The 23,297-nt window shown below is 34.8% G+C and overlaps 3 protein-coding genes and 1 pseudogene across 5 annotated transcripts; 2 read left to right on the top strand and 2 right to left on the bottom strand.

Annotated features, from left to right (window-relative positions):
- The first annotated feature begins 5,742 nt into the window (after positions 1-5,742).
- On the top strand, positions 5,743-8,064 carry LOC114713348 (COBRA-like protein 4). The gene is made up of 6 exons (XM_028897983.1): positions 5,743-5,841; positions 5,932-6,011; positions 6,302-6,758; positions 6,868-7,015; positions 7,192-7,472; positions 7,568-8,064. The coding sequence occupies exons 1-6, from the start codon at positions 5,766-5,768 to the stop codon at positions 7,867-7,869; spliced, it is 1,344 nt and encodes a 447-aa protein (XP_028753816.1). The 5' UTR covers positions 5,743-5,765; the 3' UTR covers positions 7,870-8,064.
- A 309-nt stretch (positions 8,065-8,373) lies between these two features.
- LOC114713349 (protein COBRA-like) lies at positions 8,374-10,397 on the bottom strand (annotated as a pseudogene).
- Positions 10,398-13,139: 2,742 nt separating this feature from the next.
- On the top strand, positions 13,140-18,986 carry LOC114713345 (ABC transporter B family member 25). Its single transcript, XM_028897974.1, has 18 exons — positions 13,140-13,222; positions 13,302-13,439; positions 14,141-14,209; positions 14,291-14,326; positions 14,441-14,515; positions 14,676-14,800; positions 14,937-15,036; positions 15,226-15,397; positions 15,521-15,639; positions 15,738-15,848; positions 15,955-16,099; positions 16,322-16,454; positions 17,042-17,117; positions 17,216-17,281; positions 17,505-17,612; positions 18,023-18,130; positions 18,213-18,410; positions 18,514-18,986. Exons 2-18 carry the CDS (start codon positions 13,395-13,397, stop codon positions 18,715-18,717), a joined length of 1,890 nt encoding a protein of 629 aa, XP_028753807.1. The 5' UTR covers positions 13,140-13,222; positions 13,302-13,394; the 3' UTR covers positions 18,718-18,986.
- Positions 18,987-19,616: 630 nt separating this feature from the next.
- LOC114713347 (transcription termination factor MTERF15, mitochondrial) lies at positions 19,617-21,871 on the bottom strand. 3 transcript variants are annotated; one of them, XM_028897981.1, is made up of 2 exons: positions 20,150-21,871; positions 19,617-20,005 (listed from the first exon to the last, which is right to left on the bottom strand). In XM_028897981.1, exon 1 carries the CDS (start codon positions 21,823-21,825, stop codon positions 20,467-20,469), a length of 1,359 nt encoding a protein of 452 aa, XP_028753814.1. In that variant the 5' UTR covers positions 21,826-21,871; the 3' UTR covers positions 19,617-20,005; positions 20,150-20,466. The 3 variants fall into 3 exon arrangements, with proteins under 3 accessions (XP_028753814.1, XP_028753813.1, XP_028753815.1); XM_028897980.1 differs by having other exon boundaries at positions 20,154-21,871; XM_028897982.1 differs by having other exon boundaries at positions 19,617-21,541; positions 21,653-21,871.
- Between the last annotated feature and the right edge of the window lie 1,426 nt (positions 21,872-23,297).

Raw genomic sequence — 23,297 nt, 5'->3', positions numbered from 1 at the left:
ACGGCATGTTAAACATTGGTAATAGGGATGTTTTATACATAAAGTTAAACATAAAATATAATTTAAAAGCATAATACTATTTTTTTTTCCAAAATTTATCCTTCTATTTGATGAAATTTAAACAAATGATTTTAAATTTTTCATCCTTAAAATTTGGTTTCATTTTGATTAATTGTGTTCACCATGAGAGAATTTACTTAAAACCAAATATACCATTATTAATACTCCACCAGTCCTTAATATAAGATCTAATCAACTAATTTGAGTAGATCAACATGTTAGTTAAATTAGTTTATGTGATATATTTTTTTCAAAATATCCTAAATATTTTTCTTAATTCTTTTTTTTCTCTCCTACTTGATTATTATTAGGAGAATATCAATAAGATTAATTTTAAAAAAATTTGATGAATATGTTAAATAGATTTTATATATAAGATTAATATTAACTTTCTAATTAGATCTTATATTAAAAAATTGGGTAATGGAATCATCACTGAATATTATTAGTGCACTCTCTCCCAATCCCTCACCCAACCAAGCATCTCTGTTGAATTTCATGTCAATTGGCCATGGGATCGTTGATTTTGCATTCAGGACACATTAGTCAAACCCAAAAAATAAAAATAAAAATGAAAATCAATGATGGCACAAAAAAAATCAAGAGTAATTTTTGGTTAGACGAATACGATGACAAAAAAAAAAAGCTTCTTATTTATAAATTACTTATATTTCAAAGTCACTAACAAACCAAAAAATACATTAAATTTATAATTTTTTTATTTGTTATTATTGAAAAAGTATTAAAAATTTATTTATGTTTTTCTCACTGATTAATTTTATCTTTCTTTGCATTTATTAAATCAATAAAAATAAATAAAAAAACTCATTATCTTATAAAAATCGCAAAACAAGACCGTCGAAATAGAAAAATTATAAATGGGAATCCATTATAATATTAGTATGAATTCTGACAATAATTTTTGTGAATAGATTTTTATATGTTTTTTTTTATTTTCAGGGTCTTTTTTATTATTTTTCCTTGTATTTAAGAATTTTTTTTAATTATAAATAGCATCAGAGTGATATGCCATTTAATAAATGTCAAGCAACTTTTAAATGAAGGTTTCGATGGCAACATTGGCGGTATGACGCGCATCCGTAGGTAGGCTGGGGGCATCATTTATTTTTGGCTGCGTGTTTGGCATTAGATAAAAAATACTTTTAAAATTTAATTTTTTTTAAAAAATTAAAATAAATTTCTCTACATATTATATTTTATATATCATAAAATTACTTTTAAAATTATAATTTAAGCTTAATTTAAACAACCCTTCTACCAACTTAAGATGGCAGAGTAGGACTACTAGTAGGTTGTAAAAGGCAAATTCATTAATTGATGACAAACTCACAATAAATGACTCTGCTATATCTTTCGCTTGCTGCCACTTTAGTAGTTATTGTAAATTAAATATGAATCATTTATAAGATATTTGATAATCATTTTATAATTTTATTCTTGGTCAAAAAAAATCATTTTATAATTTTACTTTTATTTAAGTATTGTTGAAAAGAGAGAAAAAAAGGTAAAATTAATTTGTATATGTAGAGAGAAAAACTCTTAGTAATAATAAATCTGAAAAATTCATTTAGTTTATGCATTCTTTAGCAGCTGTATATTTTTTGCGACCTTACAGCAATTCACTCAGAAAATATATACACCCGGAAAAAAAAAATTATACTTGCTGTTGCTTATAAGACATAAGGATCAAATAATTTGGCTTTATCAACTATAAGACAGTTACTTTAGATCTGATTGCACTAGGCAGACTCATTAACAGGATTGCCACATCTTGATCTCGATGACATACTGACAAGAAATGATTTAACTATTTCCTCTGTAAAACTCCATAAACCACATAATACAGCACGTGAATATGTCGTATGATTCAATAATATTACATTTTACATTATCAAATTCAAGCAATTGAACCAGAGAAGGGATACCCCCTTCCATCCTGAAGGTACAGTCAACCTTAAAGTGATTGATGGATGAGCAATAGAAATTAAATAGTTACTATAGGGAACGTATATACAATTCTTCTTTAATATCAGCGCAGACGACAACGAATGGATAAGTTTATGATCGAAGCCAAAGGTCCATTAATATGGTATTGTAAATAATTAAGGAAAGAGAGAGGGAAGGAAGAGAAACCAGAGATAAGGCTAAATATATTATACAGGGACTCGGGTATCATATACTTATATACTACTACGTTGAGTGACTAATGACTAATGAGTACTAATAAAACTAACCACTGGCTACCCTCACAGTGTCATAGAATTAGGATAACCGTTATCCAATTAATGTGACGCATTGGATTAGTAACCACCTCCTAACCCATATTATTTAATATTTATGATTATATAACAACCACGTATTCATATTGATATAAATTTAAAATTAATTCATAATTACCATGGCTAAAAGTGCTTTAATATGAATTACGATAAAACTTCTTTTATATATTTACTTTGTATATTATAAAATCACTTTTAAAATTATGATTTAATTCTTATCTAAACAAATGATGAAAATAAAAAGACGGGGTTTAAAATTATCGTTTGATTTTTATAATGAGGTGGGTCTAGCCCCCTGATTTTTTTCCCAACTATTTAGCATCTTCATCTTTGTCCTTTCATTTGCTTTTTTTTAGCAAGAAATACATTTGTTCATTTTTTTTTCCAATTTTCACTTATTTATTGTTTTCATGGTGTGTGACTTAATATATAGTTAATCAATCATTATTATTGCTGTGTTGTTGTTAGCATGTTTAGCCAACTCTAATAACAACATTACTATTTACTTGATACCTTTATATGCATCTTGAAGCTAAAGACAAGTAGAATTGACTCTCTCATAAATTGAACACAACATTAGGAGGCAAATCTTACTATTTAAATTTGACTTTAATTAATATAACATGGAGGTTGAAAAAGAACCTTTATGAGCTAACTAGATGTATTACTCATAACTAATCTGACATTAATTGCTAAATCATGATTATCATATCATTTCTTAAACTTAATTAATGATTTTATAAATTTACTATAGTAGTATACACTTTGTAAAAATGAATCAAAGATGGTATGTGACTTAATATATAGCCATTCAGTCATTGTTGTTAGAGTTGCCTAAGTGTATTCTTTAGTTTTATGGGGTTGCTAATGCTGTTGCTTATGGAGCATCTAGAGAGACCAAGGTCTCCTATCCTTGAGGAGGCTTCGAGTCCTCAACGGAAGCCGATGTTTAATGCAAGAGCTTATTTGCTGTGCTTATTTTCTATTTTCTATTAGGATGTTTCTACTTTTTTTTTTAATTCTATTTATAATTGTACTGTACAGAAATCAGTTAGATTTTTATTACTCCTGATACCATTTTAATTTTTTCTTTTGTATGCATTTTTGAAGTTAAATATGTATCTTTCTTTGTCTCGACTTATTGGTTAGGAGGCTTGTTTTTGCTCTCGTGGGTAGGAAAGTTATGAACAAAATAAATGACATTATGTTAGGCCAACAAATTATTGTTAGGAGAATTAAACTGTTAGAAATATATTCTGTATTGTTTTGTATCCGTGTTAATTTAGTTACAAGTATTGGGCTTTGGCTTAAAACACATATGTTTGTGTTTGTATTCACATTATAAATATAGACCTTGAGTACTCTGTCTTATAGAACCCATTATCATTTTATCATGAAATAAGAAAGTTTTGATTTTCTCAACCTTTCCTGCGCAGATGTTAACATGGTATCAGAGCCAGTTTTAGTAGCCTGATACAATAATTATGAGATTCATTTTAGAATATTAGGGCACAACAAGGTTATTATGTTTAAGAAGATTTGAGAAGGGCGCGGAAACATTGTGTTTGAAGAAGAACCCAAAATCGAATGACTATGAGATTCTAATGCAAAAATTGCAATGTAGAGATGATTTTCGCATGACAGAGAGCAACTCAAGTGATTCACTGGCAGCTGGATTGACATTCATGCACTCTCCATACCTTTATCCATCCAATATACCGAGAACAACTATTATTTCGCAAGTTCTTACTAGGAGTGAGAATTATATTATATGGAGTAAAGCAACGCGAATCGTAATAATAGGAAAACAGAAGTTTGGGTTTATTAACAGATCTTGCACAAAAAAAATTTCAAGATCATCAGATACAAGATCAATGGGAATGATGCAACGCAATGGTGCTTTCTTAGGTCTTGAGTTCCCTCTTCAAGGGCCTAGCTAATTGGGTGGTATTCTATCAAGATGCCCACCTTGTATGGAATGATTGAAAGAAAGATTTGATAATGTGACTGGTTCGAGAATTTTTGCAATTTATAAAGAAATCAACTCATTTCAAAAAGAAAATTTGTTTGTCTCAAACTATTATTCCAAGCTAAAGGAATTATGGAAAGAGCAAGTTGCCTTGATAGCTGCTTTATTGTGCAATTGTTGTAAGTGTGGAGCCTTAAGGGCACATAAAGTTATAAATTTAAGTTAGGGGCAGTTTTGGGAAAAACTATAAATTTTGGACATATTTAATGTTTTAACTGTTACTTTCTCTAGTTCTATTTATAAGTTTCGAATTTAGAGAAGGGTATGATCCATTCTATAAGCTTCAATTTAGTACTTGTATAAACAATTAATTCATTTTTACCATTTTTGCTTTTAATTATTTATTTTTTCTTTTTTGTCATACTCTCTTGTCACATTTCTCCACATACTATCTTTTATCTTTTTTTTTTTACTTATTATAAGGATATATTTAGAAATAAAATTATATTTCTAACATATTTATTGTTTTCACCTAATTTTAACTATTTTTTTTATTTTTCATAAATTAGTTATTTAAAACTTATTTTTAACACGTGAGAATTAGTTGAGAATGATATGCAATAAAGGCCAGACTAGGTTTCCATCAAAAAAAAAAAAGGCCAGACTAGGCAGATTCATTAACAGGACTGCCGCATCTTAATCTTGCTGACGTACTGACAAGAAATGATTTAATTATTCCCTATGTAAATCTCCATAAATCACATCATCATGCTGATATTTTTTAATTAATTAATTAATTAATTAGCTATTCCATAAACAGAATGCGGTGACTTAAATTCATTACTGTGAGAAGCCCAAGAATGCCGCTGCCTTTTTTTATAAAAAAGAAAAAAAAATACAGCGCGTGAATAAATTGTATAATTCAATAATATTACATTTTTAACTGCTTGCAGACAATTCTCATCGAGTCCACCGTTTTGAATTTTATCATATTTCAATATTAAATATTAATATTCACGTAATCACATGCATGTTCATGAATCATAAATCGTGTCAGAACAACTGTGAAAAAATTAAACAAGAGAAATAGAGAGCTTGTCTTCTTTGAGCTAGCTCGATCACCTTCCAATGACAAATGTTTGAGCTTTAGCAATCAAACTCATCACTGAAAATACCCCACCAGCTTCTCCATCCTTCATTACGGAAGCTTCGTTCGATCGAACTCGTTGATACTGAAGGGGAGAGATAAAACTGATTATGAAGATGCGAAATGATGCGAGAGATGGAGACAGAATGCTTCAAATGAATATGATATCACAAGGACCTTACAACTACTACTACCTCAAACTTCACCTGGATCCTCTTGTTTTAAAAACGAAGAGGTTGCAGTACATGGCCTCCCACATCGGAACTGGTTCTTTTCTAAACTCTAAGCCATGGGATTTGATAACGTTAAAGAGCTGAAGCTCGTCGCCTTAATTGCTCTGTGTTTTGTTGTAATCTCGCCGGCGGGTACGAAATGAATTTTCTGTGTTTTGAGAATACGTTGATTGTTCTTGGATTCATCCTAATCTCTTGTTGTCGTTGTTCTTGTGTTTGCAGTGGCATATGATCCTTTGGATCCAACTGGGAACGTGACCATAAGATGGGATATTATGTCCTGGACTTCAGATGGATATTTGGTAACTTTCAGTTATATGATCAATTCTGACTTGAATAAAATTATGAAGCACCAGTCCTCCAGAAACAGAATTTATTTCGTTGGATACCTGTCCAAAACACAAACACGTTTTGTGTAGTATATTCATGTTTCTTAAGACAAATATTCCTAATAGCGTATGAGGAAAACAGATTTGAAACATCTCTCTGATTCCCAAATTTTGCACGTTGAATTTCAGAAAGAACAAATTAATCACCCAATAAGGTTCCTAGTTATTCGCGACTGAGCAATGTTTTGGTTGAATCTTGTCAGGCTACAGTGACGATATTCAACTTTCAGTTGTACCGTAATATCATGAACCCAGGATGGACATTAGGGTGGACATGGGCGAAAAAAGAGATAATATGGACAATGATGGGAGCACAGGCTACAGAACAAGGAGATTGTTCTAAGTTTAAGTTAAAAATTCCACATAGTTGCAAGAGAAATCCTCAAGTGGTGGATTTGCTTCCAGGGGCTCCTTACAATATGCAGTATCAAAACTGCTGCAAGGGGGGTGTCCTAACATCTTGGGGACAAGAACCTACGGCTGCATTCTCAGCTTTTCAGATTGCCGTCGGCCAATCTGGCACTTCCAACAAGACTGTGAAACTCCCCAGGAACTTCAAGCTTCTAGGACCAGGACCGGGATACTCATGTGGCCCTGCCAAGGTTGTTCCATCCACTGTCATCGCCTCAGATGATCATAGGCGCAAAACTCAAGCCCTGAGTAAGCATATGTTCATCCAATATCTGCTTCTGTTTGTCATGAAGGGTCATATTACATGTTATCGTGGAGTCATTGTCATTGATGCTTCTTGTTCCTGGTTCCAATGCAGTGTCCTGGAATGCCACATGTACTTATTCCCAGTTTCTTGCCTCCAAGAACCCGAGTTGCTGTGTTTCTTTCTCATCTTTCTACAGTGATAAAATCACACCTTGCCCACCCTGTGCTTGTGGTTGTCAGAATAATGATACCTGCGTCACGTAAGTCATCTTCAAGCTTCATCTAGTCTTTGCAATCTGTGAATCAAGAACCTGATGCTGCTTTCAAAATGAATGTGCCTTAAAGCTAGTAATTAGTGGGATCCTCAAGCCTGAAGATCTCTATAATACATGCTTCATTTGGTTCATATTGAAAGTAATTTTTACCTTTTTCATAGGAGCGGCTCAAAGATACCGCAAGAAGATGAAAAAAACACCCTCAAGAAGGTCAATAACCCGCCATTGTTACAATGCACACACCACATGTGCCGTGTTAGGGTTCACTGGCATGTGAAATTCAACTATCATGATTATTGGAGAGCCAAGATCGCGATCATTAACTTCGACTATCGAAATAACTATAGTCAATGGACTCTTGTTGCACAGCATCCCAACCTCAACAATGTCACCCAAGTTTTTAGCTTTCAATACAAGCCAGTTCTTCCTTATGAATCCATAAGTAAATTTCTTTTAATAATTGTGTCCTTTTCTGTGTTAAAGCCCCATGAAAAAGGTTTCTGTAACTAAGTTCATGTTGACTCCGTAAATATGCAGATGACACAGGCATGTTCTACGGCTTGAAATACTACAATGACATGTTGATGCAAGCTGGGCCTCTAGGGAATGTTCAGTCTGAGGTGCTTATGAAGAAGGACAAGAACACTTTCACACTCAAGCAGGGATGGGCGTTTCCCAGGAAGGTCTACTTCAATGGTGACGAGTGCATGCTACCGCCTCCAGACTCGTACCCTACCTTGCCAAATTCCGCTGATAAACTACCAACAAGTGTTTCATTCGTGGCAATCTATGTGGCTTTTAGCATATTTTTTCATATGGTGATGACAGTTGTACATTGACACAGTAGAGTGGGACAATTTAGCTGAAATATGTAAGACGGATGGTTTTGATTTTGATCGAACGGATTTATTTGAGTTGTAAGTTAGAATCTCCCATGACTTTGAGTTACATACTATGAAGTATCTCTGCCAAGTGTATGTTTGCATGATATAATTTTTCTTCGAAATACAAGACTAATGGATTTTGGGGACCGGAGAATGCGATCGACTCCAAACAGGGCCAATCTTAAATAAATTCAGTATAAGTTCTACTTGCATTTACAATATAATGCCAACAATCTACGTTAATTCGAGCTTATAATCTGGACAATTATACAGTGGATCGGCTATGAATGTGAACATGGAAGTCACAGAACAGTCATACGTCACTTTCTACTGTTTCAGTTGCAGCTTCAATGCATTCTGGGCAACAGATTTGCCTTTAGTTCTGATAACCCAGAGCACCTGAGAATCATCGAATATTCCAGAATAGTCGAACCTTTACTTATCTATAGACATGATTCTTTATGCAGGAGTCAATATGATCACCAGGGAAGGTAGGATAGCTAAGATTGGAGAAAGAAGAGACGAAACAAGTTTTGAACTTGCATTTGGCAACCATGGGTAGGAATCTGGAGGTGGCATGACGCAATTATCCCCATTGAAATAAATCCTTCATGGGAAAGCCCATCCCTTGTCAAATGTGAAAGTGAACTTGTCCTTTCAAAGCAAGAGCTCACTTTGCACATTCCCAAGCGGTCCAGCTGAAGTAAGCAAATCGTTGTAGAATTTAACTCCCCACATCATGCCAATATCGTCTGCAAAATTAGATACCACAACAGTTATATAAAGCAGTGGATTGCTATCTCAACAAGATTTATAATTAGGAAGGATGCCACCTACTTAATCCCTCATAAGGTGCTAATGGCTTGTAATTAAAGCTGAAAATTTGGGTCAAATTATCAAAATTTGGATGCTGCGCCACAAGGTTCCACTGTGTATAGTTCATCCTGTGATTGAAATTTGTGATTGTGACTTTCACTCTCCAGTACTCTTTATAGTTGACCCTCACACGCTAATGCACTCGAATTGGGCACGTATGGCTGGTACACTGAACCAAAGGAGGTGAGTTGACGGCTTTTCCTGGAGGCGATACAACTGAAGCTAATATTGGATGATCTCGGCTGCAAGATGAAATCCGAGAAGGGAAGGGGTGATGAAGTTTACTTAGAAAATGCAGCATGGAAACATGAAAAGGAATTATCAAGTTTCTGAAAAAAGATTAAACCAATTTCTTACTCCACGCAGCTCCCAGCGTCTGTTCTGTTTCGGCAGCCACAGGCACAAGCTGGGCAGTGTACTATTGTCTCGTTATAGAAAGATGAGAGAGACACGCAACAAGTTGGTGTCTTTTGAGCTAGGAATTGAGAGTATGTGCAGGTAATATTCCAGGTCAATGCCACACAAGATGCGGGCTGTGTTGGAACGAACAAATTTGCCTTTCCGGCTTAGAACTCTTCTGATCAATGTCAAAAACACGAACAATATTTCAAGCTAGTTCCATAACATATTTGTTTACTGAGAAGTTAATTCCATTTTATCACCAAAGAGAATACTGCCATTGATAACAATTGGAAATGCGGCATTCAAGCGCTTATATGCGCATATTTATGTTTGACTTTCATCAACAAAGTTTAGGACACAAGTATCTGTGAATTTCCAAGACAAAGCTCTTTGGAAAGTTACTTACTCAATGCTTGAGTGGTTCTCCTCTTGTCATTAGTAATAAATTTCGTTGGTTTCACTTTCTTTGCAGGACCACAAGTATATCCTGGACCTGGTGCCCTGAGGGTGAAATTTTTGGGCAATTTGACGGTTTGGTTAGATTTTCCTGCAGAACCTACACTTAGCTGAAATGAACTAACTGAAGTGGCTGGGTCCTGAGCCCATGAATTTAGTACTCCTCCTCTGCAACAATTTGCAATCTGTTGATTGTAAGGAGTTCCTGGCAATAAATCCACCACTGTAGGATCCTTCTTACAGCATCGTGGGATGTTCCCTTTGAACCTTGAGCAATCTCCTTGCTCTGTGGTTTGGCCTCCCATCATGTTCCAAATAACTTCCTCTTTCGCCCACCTCCACGCTAATACTGTTGAAAGCTGTACATTGAAACAACGGCCTGCACAACCAAACAAGAAGGATTCAAAATGCTAGGAAAGCAGAAAAATATGGGAGATGATAGCAAGTAACAGAATAGCAACGTACAACATCAAAGAATAATAACTAGTGAAGCCTGTTAAAATAAGGATATTGTTTAGGTCAGACTAGTTGGGTTCTCGCACATTACACGGATACTGTAGATTTTATATTTTACATTGATATCAATTCTTTTTCTGTTCTAGGTCCTCTAACAAGAACATAACATGTGCACAATTAGCATCATATCACTGATTCCTGGCACTTTATCATATTTAAAAAGTTTTATTGCTTACAACGTAGCCATCTGGAGTCCAGCTAATGACATCCCATTTCATTGTTGTATATTAATTAAGTCCAATCAGTCATCTTGTTCACTGTCCTTGCAACAAAGCAAAACACCATTGCGAACCAAGATAAGCATTTGAATGAATTACTAGTTATTATTATTAATATATGAAATAATGCAAATTTCAAATCGAAAGTCTCGAAAAACTTGAAAGGCATGAAGCAGACAGAAAGTCGCTTCTCAACTCCTCTGGTCACGAAATTTCCACCGCCGCATTAAAAGCCAGATTTTGAGAAAATGGGAAAAATGGAATACTCAATACTCGGAAAACGAATCTTGCCGTAATCACTTAACTGAGCATTCCCTTCCGAAACATTGATACGGAGTCAGCACTTCATATGAAAAATAATACCCATATTAACTAACTAACCACTTATTCGCGGGAAACCTCCTTATGATAATACTGTAGCTCCAGTGATTGATACAGGAGTTGATTAATTTGAGTAGGTTGAGATAGTTGATTAAATTAATTATTTATAATAATAGGTATTGTTTTCTTTAAAATATACTTACTAATCACGTATATTAATTAGAACTACAATTTGATCGAATTTTTAACATGTGTAACTATTTTAAAAAAAATAAATAAATATGAGAGATAGAATAGATAGAAGTCTTATATTTAAAATCAAATTAAAAATTAAACTAATTTTTATATTAGAAAATAGATGTAGTACTTTTTTATTTTAAAAATTACTTGGTTCAAAAAGGGAAAGAGACAGTCTGATACCGTGAATTAGTCAAAACTCAAATCAATCTCTCAAAATCACAAAACGTTAGACAAGATCTTATGCCAAAATGTGATTTTAGAATTTGGTAAAATGATCTTACTCCCCTTTTAATTACGATCGACAATGATTGAGCCCGGTTTAGTAATATGCACACTAGATACTTTATATGATCATGGTTATGATGCAAATAAATAAATAAATAAAATAAAAGCTCTCTTTTTGTTGTTAATACCTCATAGGCCGGCCCACAGGGCCGCCAAAATTTTCCGTTGTTGATCACATAGATAAAGCATAGGATTGGACTTTCGGGTATGTTGGGCTAAAACTTGCTAAATTTTAACAAGAGGCCCACTAACTTTCTTCTTATTCTTGCCCCGCTTCATCTGCAAGCAAGCCCTTGTTTCCCCCAAAAAATAAAACTGACAAAAACAGAAACACTCACAAACGGATTTATTATGTCCAAATATTTGGATATTTAAGTTTTTTCTGGAAATTATCTGATTTTTAAACCATTATCTCATATTAAATACTCCTCCGATTCTTAATATAGAACCCAATTATTAAGTTGGTTTTGGTCATAAATATAAGACCCATTTCTCATATTTATCAATTTTCTCTAAATTATCACTATGGATACTCTCTTAACCATAATCAAGTAGAAGAGGGAGAGGGGTATTAAGAAAGATGATTATGGTGTTTTAGAAAAAACGTGTCACATTTTTTAGAATTAACTAACTTATCCTTAATCTAATCAAATTAGTTAAATGGGTCCTTAATATAAGACCCAGTTGTTGAGTTAATTTTGATTCTAAATATAAGACCCTTTTTTTTTGTGAACAATATAAGACTTATTTTTTATATTTATCAATTTTTTCAAAATTACTCAATATTTTAAAATCAAAGCAGCATCAAAAACGAAGATAGCATATACGGTGGGCCTTGATCGAGTGCATTCGGAAGCCCCTCTCAGGCCCTCCTCACGCCTTAATACTGACAAAGGGACAGTGAATTTTAAATGCACCGTCATTTTAGATTATCATGGTTAATTATGATTTATATTTAAATATTTTTTTTACAAGTGACTTTAAAAATTATGATTATGTTTGGTTTTTATTTATTAAAATTATTTATGGATATATAATTATCAAAAGGCATGAATTTAATAAATATTATTAAAATATAATTATTTGGGGAGAGATTTTCAGAAAAGTGTGTGGAGGTAAATTGAAAAAAATTTAGTTGATAAAAATTGATCAGGATCCTTCAAATGCATAAGCTACTCCTTGATACTTATTCTAAAAATGCGGTGGAAGAGTAAAATTACGATTTATCGAGATTTCATAAAATTATACAAACAGGATAAAAATGCTTTGTAATCATTTATTTTGATTTAAACGGGTTTATTTGAGTTCTCACTACTTAACGAAATAGGCACTAACATTAATAAAATATAAAAATTAGATAATTAATTTAGAGATATTAAAAAATTGGTTAAGTTGGTTATTATTAATAAATATATTTTGATTTTACTCAATTATGGTTTTCTTTTAATTGGGAATACGTACGATCAATAAAGATAATTTGGAAGATGGTACAGTAATAACTATTGTAGGTGGGAATCAAAATGCATATGACTCCAAGGACCACACGTTAACGAATCAAAGCAAACAAACAAGCCTGCAAAAGTTGCTCATTCGACTGAAGATGACGATGCTGCTGGCGTCTTTCTCTTTGTCTGTTCCAAACTCCTCATGACCATTAGTATTATTATTTATGACCATCAAGAACAAGAACTTGTAAAAGTTGTATATGTCGTTATCACCATATAGTAACTTTCCCTCACCGCTTATGACAAGGGCAAAAACTCATGAGGTTTTGCCCATAGAATGCCCATCAAATATTTTATCTTGTAGTAGTTATAAGCCACGCGCATCGAGCCCCGGGTCTCATTTTTAAATTCCGAAATTTGCGTGGACAAAATTTGTTCCAACTTTATTTTTTATTTTTTATAAAGTTAATTCTCTGCAATATTAAGTATGACGTACAGGTTCAACCGAAGCCGGAATTTCCCTTGTTGACTTCTCGGCACCTCTTTTGGGTATGAGTTCATGACTGAGCCATATGTGATCACTCGTGGTTCTGGCTGATATTTCATATTTGGCCTCTTCCCCTTTCAGTTTGAGCAATAAAATAATTTCGTGTATATTTCACGACCGACATGTATAGTATATAGCATCATAGCAATAGTTGTTTTGCTGGCCGAGTCGACGATGCGGGAGACCAGAAGTGAAAGAGCTCCCCTCTTGGAAAACGGGGTAAGTCAGGGATGCTTCTTTTCTCTCATATTTCCGTTCTTCCTCGTTTGGGTATTTCGGTTGCCGTCAATAATGCCCAGATTTTGATTTGTGAGTTAATAAGTAGATTTCTGTGCCTGCTTTCCGGTTTTATGGCTTGTGGGGCTTGCGTGATTATCGTTGGAATATGCTTTTTACCTGTTAATTGTGAAAGTTACTAATTTCCTTGAAGTTTGGTACTTTGGATGATTACAGTTTTATCTCTCTGTTTTAAGTCCTTTGTTTTGATCCTGGAAATGCAACTGTAGATGTTTTGAAACGAAGAAGTTCGGTGTCCATCGGATGCTTCTATGTCTGTGTTTCATTTCCAACTCTGGACTTTAAGAACAAGAGTCTTTTGGTTTTCAGCTTTAATTTGAATTTGATTTCTTGTGTTCTGAGGAATCATCTCCCCCAGTCCATGGGAACTTACTGTTTTCTGCATGGCATTCTTGTCTGAGCACTGCTACGCCCCAGTCATGGTTATTTCCATCATGGAAACGATACTAACTGCACAAGATGTTTAATGGATGGCTTATTGGCTTACTCTTCATTTTTGAAAAAGATAATGATAATCCTATTAGTGACCAACCAGTGTTTAATGAAACAATTTTGAGAAATATTTTATACAGACTTTGAAAATTGCTTTTATCCTAATATACCTATATTTCCCCTATGTACAGGAAGGAAGAAAGAGAGATGATGCCTCAGCTGATCAGCTGAATGACCTTGAACATGGTGACGCTCTACCGGTAATCATTTTTCATACTTCGTTGAAACCTCTCCTTAGTATCTCTTAGCATAATTGCTAATTTTATGCTTAAAATTATCAGGCTGCAAATGTGGGATTCTGTCGAGTGCTTTCACTTGTAAGTGGGCATCCTTTTAGCAGGAGTTTTTTTGGATGGTTTGGTGGCAGTATTTTGTTATCATTAAAATTTCTAGGCTTTTTAAGTCTTACATTTTATTGTTATTAAGTACAGGCGAAGCCTGATGCTGGGAAGTTGATACTTGCGACAGTGGCTCTGTTGGTTGCATCCACTTCAAGCATCTTAATTGTATGTATCATTTCCAATGGCTTCTGCGCCTCTGCAAAATTCAAAATCCTGTTATATATGTGTTTGTGTGTGTGTGGGTATGTATGTATGTATATTTGCTGGCCAGATCCTTATAAACCAAGATTCTAATGAACGCGGAATTGTTTTCTTCCTGCTTCAGCCAAAATTTGGTGGGAAGATAATTGACATTGTTTCGGGAAATATTTCAACCCCTGAGGAGAAAGCTAAAGCTCTGGATGCTGTCAAGAGCACCATACTATCTATCTCTCTGATTGTTGTTGTGGGGTATGATCCTTGCTTGAGCACTGCCTGTTTGATCTTGTGTTTGATTAGGTGGACCTGGATGTAACTATGGTTTTTGATCCACCATATTTATTTTCTGATAACCCGAGTGGTTCTCTAAATTTTCTCAAATTTTCAGTTCAGTTTCCACGGCACTGCGAGCATGGCTTTTCTCTTCTGCCAGCGAAAGGGTTGTTGCACGGTTGAGAAAAAGATTGTTTAGTCATCTTGTACACCAAGTAAGCCAACATTCTCATTGATAAATCTTCATTGCTTCTCCTTGTTTATGTTATATATGGTCATTTGGAGCGTAGAACATTGAACTTTGGAGGGTCTGTTTTCCCTCGCCTCAGAAGATAATATTTTTTGTCTTTTTTTGTGAATGCTTTAGAACATAGTGTTGCTTATTCTGCATGATGAATTTGCAGGAGATAGCCTTCTACGATGTTACTAGAACTGGAGAGCTTCTAAGCAGGCTATCTGAAGATACACAGATAATAAAGAACGCCGCAACTACCAATCTCTCTGAGGCCTTAAGAAACTTATCAACTGCCTTTATCGGTCTCTCTTTCATGTTGGCAACATCATGGAAGTTAACTTGTACGTGCTTGTAAATTGATGCTTGTTTAAATAACTGCACACAAGCACAATGTCACATGGAGGCATGCTGTCATATATTTTCTCTACATTCATCCTAATTTTTCTTTTGGCAAAATCATCTAGTATTGGCTTTGGCTGTTGTACCTGCTATTTCTGTTGCTGTTCGTAAATTTGGCCGGTTCTTGCGTGAACTTTCTCACAAAACTCAAGCTGCAGCAGCAGTAGCTTCTTCGATCGCTGAGGCATGTCTATTCTATTAAAAATTGTAAATTTTATGGGAAGTTAAAGCTGAGTCTGAGATTTTTATCTGATATTAATTTTGCGTACGATTGTTAATTAGGAATCCTTTGGCGCTATAAGAACGGTGAGATCTTTTGCCCAAGAAGAACATGAAATAGCACGATATTCTGAGAAAGTTGAAGAAACACTTAAGCTTGGACTTAAACAGGCTGTGAGTTGCCCATGTTCTATTTTGATCGGTGTGCTTGAATATATATGCATCTATTAGCCTTTCCCAATCTGAACCATTGGGCTTCTTGTGCCTTGGTGATGCACAGAAAGTGGTTGGACTCTTCTCTGGAGGCCTCAATGCAGCATCTACACTGTCCGTTATTGTAGTTGTTATATATGGAGCTAACTTGACAATCAAGGGTTCCATGTCTGCGGGTGACCTTACATCTTTCATTCTTTATAGTTTAACAGGTGAGTTCTAATGTCTATTTTGTTGGCCAAAAAATTTTTACTACCTACATGTGAACGATATCACTACACATCATCAAGTGAAAGTTTTTATCATCTACAGATGTTATAGTCTCTAGTTGATCAATGTACTAGTCTAATTGTGCATTAATTTATTTCCAGTGGCATTCTAATCTGCTGCGTTTGAACTGACACAGATTATATTTGACTGTCTCAATCTTGTAGTGGGGTCTGCTGTATCTGGTCTGTCATCATTGTATACAGTAGCAATGAAAGCTGCAGGTGCTAGCAGACGGGTGTTTCAACTTCTGGATCGAGTCTCTTCCATGCCTAAGTCAGGAAACAAGTGTCCTTTGGGGTTAGTTTCCTCGATCTACTGAATTTTGTCTTTTCCACAGATTTTCCCCCTCCCCTCAACCTTTTTTGCTCTCCTCAAACACGCCTGGTTTTAGAATGCCAAAACCAAGGGGCTTTCCTTTTGGATTCTTGTACTAAAATTTTAGTTGGGATTGACGATGATATAGTCACACTTTCCTCTTAACCTATCACCGCATCCAAAACTGGCTATGCCATTTCAAAAGTATTCTATAGCTCTTTGTGTGAGCAGATTTGCAATTTTTAACATCTCCATTGACCGTGTTTTGCTAAATGGAACTTTATTAAATAAACAGACAGCCATGGCACAATGTTGGGTGACAATACAGGACTCAGGAACGTCTCTTTTGTTCTCTCCATGTTTATCTATGTGAACTTCAGAATCATGTTCTTTTTTCCTTTCCCTTACTAAGGCTTTACCTTCCTATGTATTCAAAAAAACAAAAAATCATGCTCATATATTGAAAATTCTTCACTTTAGGTTGGATTTGTGATGTATAAGAGGAAAGGCTTCTTCAAAAATACTTAATTGAGCACTGAGAAATAAGACTAAATTGTCTATTACTGTAGTGGCCAAGATGGTGAAGTGGAACTAGATGATGTTTGGTTTGCCTATCCATCACGTCCAAGTCATACAATACTCAAGGTACCTGCTTCTGTAGTTTTGTGTTCTGGGGTCATATATATCATCCAAATTGAATGGTAAAGTAAATAACAAATTTTACCGCATTATGCCATCTGTAGGGAATCACATTGAAACTGCAGCCTGGCTCAAAGGTTGCTCTAGTTGGTCCTAGCGGTGGTGGAAAGGTATAGTTCTTACCATTTCTTCAGCTCTTCTCTTTCCTCCCCCTCCCTCCTTGTGTGTGTTTTAATTCACAGCACGTGACTCCACAAGGTCGAGTAACATGTTTTATATGGACCAACAACCATGTTCACTGAAATGCTGTGGATTGAAGCGTAGAAAAGGAGTATTCTATGAAGTTGACAGAGGAAAAATTAAGCGCATGGATTTATTTCTTGTTTACTGCAGACTACTATAGCTAACTTGATTGAAAGATTTTATGACCCAACCAAGGGAAAGATCCTGCTGAATGGGGTTCCTCTGGTAGAAATATCACATGAGCATCTACACAAAAAGGTATCTTACTATTGTTATTTGGTTGCTTGAGCTGAGAGTTAATTATTAGAAAATGTGTTTATTTTAATTACTCCCGAACAGGGACCAACGATTGGTAAGTAGGCAATGTGTTGTTCCCTCATGGGAGACACGTCTACATCTTCCTTATGGTCAGTACACATTCATATGAACTTGGCAGATCATTGCATTTCAGACCATATAGTCTTGAATATAACATATTTATGTGCTGTGGACAAACCTTTACCAACTTAAATTATTGACGCAGTACCATGCTTTTGTAAATTTCATAAATGTTTCAGAAGGCACAATACATTAGATTTAAGAAGCTCACACTAAAAATCATCCAATCTCTAATATCTATGTGATGATGATGAGCTTAAAAATAATGGAGATTGCCTTTTGATTTGCAGATCAGTATAGTGAGTCAGGAACCTATCCTTTTCAACTGTTCTATAGGGGAGAACATAGCCTATGGACTTGATGGCAAAGTTAATCTTGTTGACATAGAAAATGCGGCTGTAAGATTCAATATCATCTTTTATCAAATATACCCTATTCTCTGAAACCTTGTTCCCTCATTGAATATGGATTTATATGCAGAAAATGGCCAATGCACATGAATTTATATCGAAGTTCCCAGATAAATACCAAACACATGTTGGAGAACGTGGGGTTCGGCTTTCGGGAGGACAAAAGCAAAGAGTAGCTATTGCTAGAGCACTGCTTATGGACCCAAAAATTCTTCTCCTGGATGAAGCCACTAGTGCCTTGGATGCTGAAAGCGAATACCTAGTACAGGTAAAATCACAGCCTGATGAAGCATGTAGACTTTATTCTGTTTGTCTTTCCTTTGTTGCAGCCAAGAAGTTAACAAATTACGATGTTGATGTCTACCTTGTAGGATGCCATGGATTCTCTGATGAAGGGAAGGACAGTTCTGGTTATTGCTCATAGGCTGTCTACTGTTAAAAGTGCAAGTATTGTAGCAGTTATTTCGGATGGTCAAATAGTTGAAAGTGGCACCCACGATGAACTTCTCAACAAGAATGGTGTTTATACTTCCTTAGTCAGAAGACAACTACAAACAGCAAAAACTGAAATCTAGTCACTTAGCTGACTGTGTATGATTCATTGCGATGGCCTCTCGAATCCTGATATATTATCCAATCCGCCAAGGCAGTCGGCACACGATAACTCTTCCAGAATGATTTGTGCCGGAACTTTAATGCCCAACTACTCTGTTATTAGTTAATAGAATATTAATTCTAACACCAAATTGAACTTTAAGACCACTTTTTTTCTTTTTCAGAAGCGTTATGTGCTCTCCATGTTATCAAGAAAATAAAGTCCTGTTTGCTAGGGTTCTTATTCTGACTCTGAATGGAACATCGGCTGAGGGCCAGCTGTGCCGTACAAAGAGACTGAAAATTGAAGAATACGCCATCCATGATGGATCAAAATTTTACTTCGCCTTCCTCTATTAGGCATTACTGGAAAGAACTACCTTCTCCCAGTTGACTAATTTGTTGACTAATTTTTTTATAAAAAAATTATTAAATTATTTTAACGTATTTATCTTTTTTTTCAAACTAATTTGATATATTGATAAATTAGTATATAATATAATGATATATATAAATATTTTAAAGAGTTGGTGTCGTATGTTATAATTAAATATTTTTATGTTAAGAAGACTTTAAATAGTACTCCCTCCGGTTTAAAATATAAGCTAAATTTTCTTTAAAAGGTTGGTTTTTTTTTAATAAGATAATATTCAATTTTATCCAAATATTTAATGATATTTTTTTAATTTTACTATCATGTATTCTCTCTTATCGTTAATTCATTTATTACATTTTTTATTGATTCTCTTCATTAATAAAATTATTTTAAGAAAAACAAATATATACCTTGCACATTTATTGTTTTAAATTGATTTTATTTAGTTTCTTGATAAACATAATAAATAAAGTTTAAATAAAATTTAACTCATATTTTAAACCGGAGTACAAATTTGGCCCTTGAATTGAATTCTTCATATACATACGTATATACACACACATACGCACGCACATGTACCCAGGCGGCACGCACAACCCAGCGCTGCTTAGGGATTTCTTCGGTCTTAACTAGCTTCATGCAACTAAATAATTTTCTGAATGTTAAAGGGAGTTTAAAAAATAAATTACATTTCCAAATGACATGTAAACATTTAATTCTATATATAGATAATGAGGATCTAATCAAAGAATTTCAGTTGCATCCAAAGAACAATTCGTGGAGCTCTCTCCTGCTGTTACTGTTCTTATCCACTATATATCTCCACGCGTTCCCAACATGATCCGCCAAGAAAAAATGAACGTCACCGAAATATGAACGTCGGATTAAGTTTCCTGCAAACAAGGACAGAAAAAAGTCAGAGATGTAAACGTACAAATGGGAGGGGGTAATTGACAGGCACGGTTTTATCGTCCAGCTCTTCGGAATAAAGAGGAGGCAGAGTACGCAAGCAGCAAGGTGCAAGGATTCTTTCAGACCCACCTGAGTGTCATCTGTAGCTTCTTCAGCTTACTCTTTTATGATGTCTTTTTGCTGGCATCTCAATCGCCTCAACATACCGTTTAAGTTCCTTGCATGAGCAGATGTTCAAAGCGCGGCCTTTTTTCGGCAGGCGAAATGGAGGCAGGGATCACAACAACGCTCTCAACCAATACAGGACATGATGGATCTAGCAAGTCGATCAACTTTGAACAGTACAAGAAGCGGCAGCTTCAGGAACAAACAAGTCTTCCCAAGGAAAAGCAAGCAATCAACTACATGAGGAAAGAGGGATCAATATCAACAGTGTCATCCACTACACCACTCCCTCCATAAAGGACTTCATGTTCTTCACATCTTCGTTGGTTTCAGGGAACTTTTTTGGTTTAAAGATTTTCCAGAGTCCCGTTGGATGCTTGCTTTTAACTTCAACATTTCCTGAAAATCTCCCATACAATTTTTCACATTCTGGGTAGGGTTTGACATATAGATTGTAAAATCTAAGTCTACTTGGCTTAATCAAGTCCTTCAATCTCACCTCAAAGTCAATTGCACCTTTTGCTTTCAAATACTCCATCACATTGTGTCGAGGCACAATCTGCTTTTCGAAATTCACACCCAAATATTCTGGAACGTCAGGTAAACAATCCACACTATATTCCATCCTGTGTACTAAAAAGTCAATCTTCTTTTCAATGTTCTCCAAGTCATAAGTAATCAACCTCGGTTCTTTCCACAAGACCTTGAAAGCATCTCTGCGGATTAAACCATGACTACACAAGCAATCCACTCTCAATTTTACTTCAAAACCGGCTCTCAGTATACCCTCTCTGAAAATCTTCTCTTTGATAGGTTCTCTACATTCTAAAGTCTTGAGCAATTTTAAACACCGTGAAAATTCCCCTAGTTCCATTCCCAGAATCTTGGGCTCCCTAATTATCTCCTTTATAATCTCATCATCAGAAAATCCCAAATCGCTCAACTCACAGAGCAACGGTTTCAACCGGTCTTTGATCCCAAGTCCCAAAACTCTAGGATGCAAACTTATGACTCGATCAACCTTGTCCCTGGGAATCCCAATTTCCGTGAGAAATTCAATTATAGAAAGAATTTCTCCCTCAGGCATCACGACCACAGTAGGGAAGTCCTCGAAAACCCGAGCTATAGCACCATGCGTGAAGCCTAAACCCCTCAAGATCTCAATGCTTTTTGAAAGTTCACCAGGGTCTAGGTGATACCTCCTAAAGTATTGCAAGAAATTTCTGATCATAAGTGGGGAAGGGGTCAAAACGCGCAGTTGTGAGAAACATGCTTCCCATTTCTTGAGAAACTGGTGTTCCAATATCCCAGGACAATCGCGTACCAAAGAAATGAAGGAGTTTTGCGGAATCCTGAATGATAATAGAGTAGAAAGACACTTTTCTAACTCTTGTAAATTGGAATTCAAGAGGAAACGATTCTTTGCGAGAAATCCTTGAATTTGTGATGGTGGGAACCCATACCTTTGGAAGAGGTTGGCAAGTGAAATCTCTTTCCTGTACTGAGATTGCTGGGATAATTTTGTATCAAAGGGGTCAATAGAACTGGAGACCGTTGAAAAGTAGTGGGCGCGATTTAGGAGGATACACCAGAGGCTTCTTCTGGCTGCGAAGCTTGCCACCATTGCCGTTTCCATGTACGGCTTGGCTCACATAGAAAGTGCTTCCTTTTCTTCTCTCCCGCATCCCAGATGCCGTCTCTTTGAGGGTTGTGAGCGAATTTACTCTCAACTGAATAAAAATAAAATCGAAGTCTTAAATTTCAGAAACTAAATTTAAAATGAGGTCAAAATTTATGGATTAAAAATACCTTTTACCCAGTGGTTATCTTGATTTGTTATTTTTTAAGAGATTTATAAGTTACACTTTAGTTTTTAATTCCTGAACATCATTTTTGTAGTTTTTAATATTTTTTTTATTTGCCTCATGAAATATTAGTCCTTTTAGTTTAAAAATAATACTCCTCCTGTACTCAATATAAAAATGTCATACTATCCTTATACTAGTATGTATAAATGTCTTATATTTAAGATTGGAGGAGTAATAAAAAAGACCATACCGGCAGAAATGATAATCAATTTTTTAAAAAATTACTACTATAATACAACGGCACAATCAAAGTACTTGCAACCCCGCGTCCAAGTGATGAAAGGGTCAGACTTTCTCACAATATGGAGGGGTTCAATCTTGAAATTAGTTGAGGTGTTGGAGGAAGCATAGACATATTTGAAACTCATAACATGTGATGATTCCTCACCTAGAGCTTTCCTCGTCCCAGTTTAAACTACGGTGTTGGAGAGGACTAGAGCCAATGGCTAATTTTTCTACTCTTAGATCATAAGTGAACTCCACCCTTTTCTTAAAATTTAGTCACAAAAAAAAAAAGTACTTGCATTTCCAAAGGTTTTGCATGAAGCGCGCATTTTTTCCCCATATTAACATGTTTTTCCTAATCAATCTGCCTCAAGACAGTTAATACAAGTACTATTCTACTACCAAAAAAAGTCAATACCCTTTTATGTCCTTGATACGAGAGCTATTTAACTACTTTGATTAAATTAAAAAAGTTAGTTAAATTAGGTAATAATCATAAATATGACATATTTTCCAAATACCCTCGGTTAAAACTTCTTTAAAAAATTGACATTTTAAAAAATTTTGGACTATGGTTAACTCACCTCCAACATAATTTGTAAAAAATATAAAACGGTAGAATTAGTGTATCTATGTAATTAATGAGTAATAATAACTCACTCATTTTATAAAATATGCAGGTGTATTATTAATGAGTAATAAGTATTATTATGGTATTTAATTATTTAATACGGGTAATTTAAAAAAATTGGTAAATATAAGAAATATGTCATATATTTAGAACTAAAATCAACATTCTAATTAGGTCCTATATTAAAAAGATGAGGAATAATATCTATAGCAGCTCATAGTTCTTCTGAATATTTTTCAAATTAACAAGAAGCAGTGTTTCAATTGGAGCAAGCAAAACGCCCAAAATTATAACCACTAGCTTTGAAATGGTTGTAATATTTAGAAATGAATCAAAGAACGCACAAAAAATTAAGTAAAAATTGAGGATTGTGCGTGAGAGTTA

The sequence above is a fragment of the Neltuma alba genome, unplaced genomic scaffold, assembly GCF_004799145.2.
Source record: "Neltuma alba isolate B1F8T4 unplaced genomic scaffold, ASM479914v2 tig00011422_pilon, whole genome shotgun sequence".
In the NCBI taxonomy this organism is placed as follows: Eukaryota; Viridiplantae; Streptophyta; class Magnoliopsida; order Fabales; family Fabaceae; genus Neltuma; species Neltuma alba.
This window is presented reverse-complemented; position numbering and strand designations above follow the sequence as displayed.

Coding starts and splice junctions, on each gene's coding strand:
- LOC114713348 (XM_028897983.1), top strand. CDS start 5,766: ATGGGATTTGATAACGTTAAAGAGCTGAAGCTCGTCGCCTTAATTGCT. Junction 5,842..5,931: donor TGTTGTAATCTCGCCGGCGG/GTACGAAATGAA, acceptor TTGTGTTTGCAG/TGGCATATGATCCTTTGGAT. Junction 6,759..6,867: donor GCGCAAAACTCAAGCCCTGA/GTAAGCATATGT, acceptor GTTCCAATGCAG/TGTCCTGGAATGCCACATGT.
- LOC114713345 (XM_028897974.1), top strand. CDS start 13,395: ATGCGGGAGACCAGAAGTGAAAGAGCTCCCCTCTTGGAAAACGGG. Junction 14,801..14,936: donor TCTCTGATTGTTGTTGTGGG/GTATGATCCTTG, acceptor TCAAATTTTCAG/TTCAGTTTCCACGGCACTGC. Junction 16,455..17,041: donor GGAAACAAGTGTCCTTTGGG/GTTAGTTTCCTC, acceptor CTATTACTGTAG/TGGCCAAGATGGTGAAGTGG.
- LOC114713347 (XM_028897981.1), bottom strand. CDS start 21,825: ATGGAAACGGCAATGGTGGCAAGCTTCGCAGCCAGAAGAAGCCTCTGG.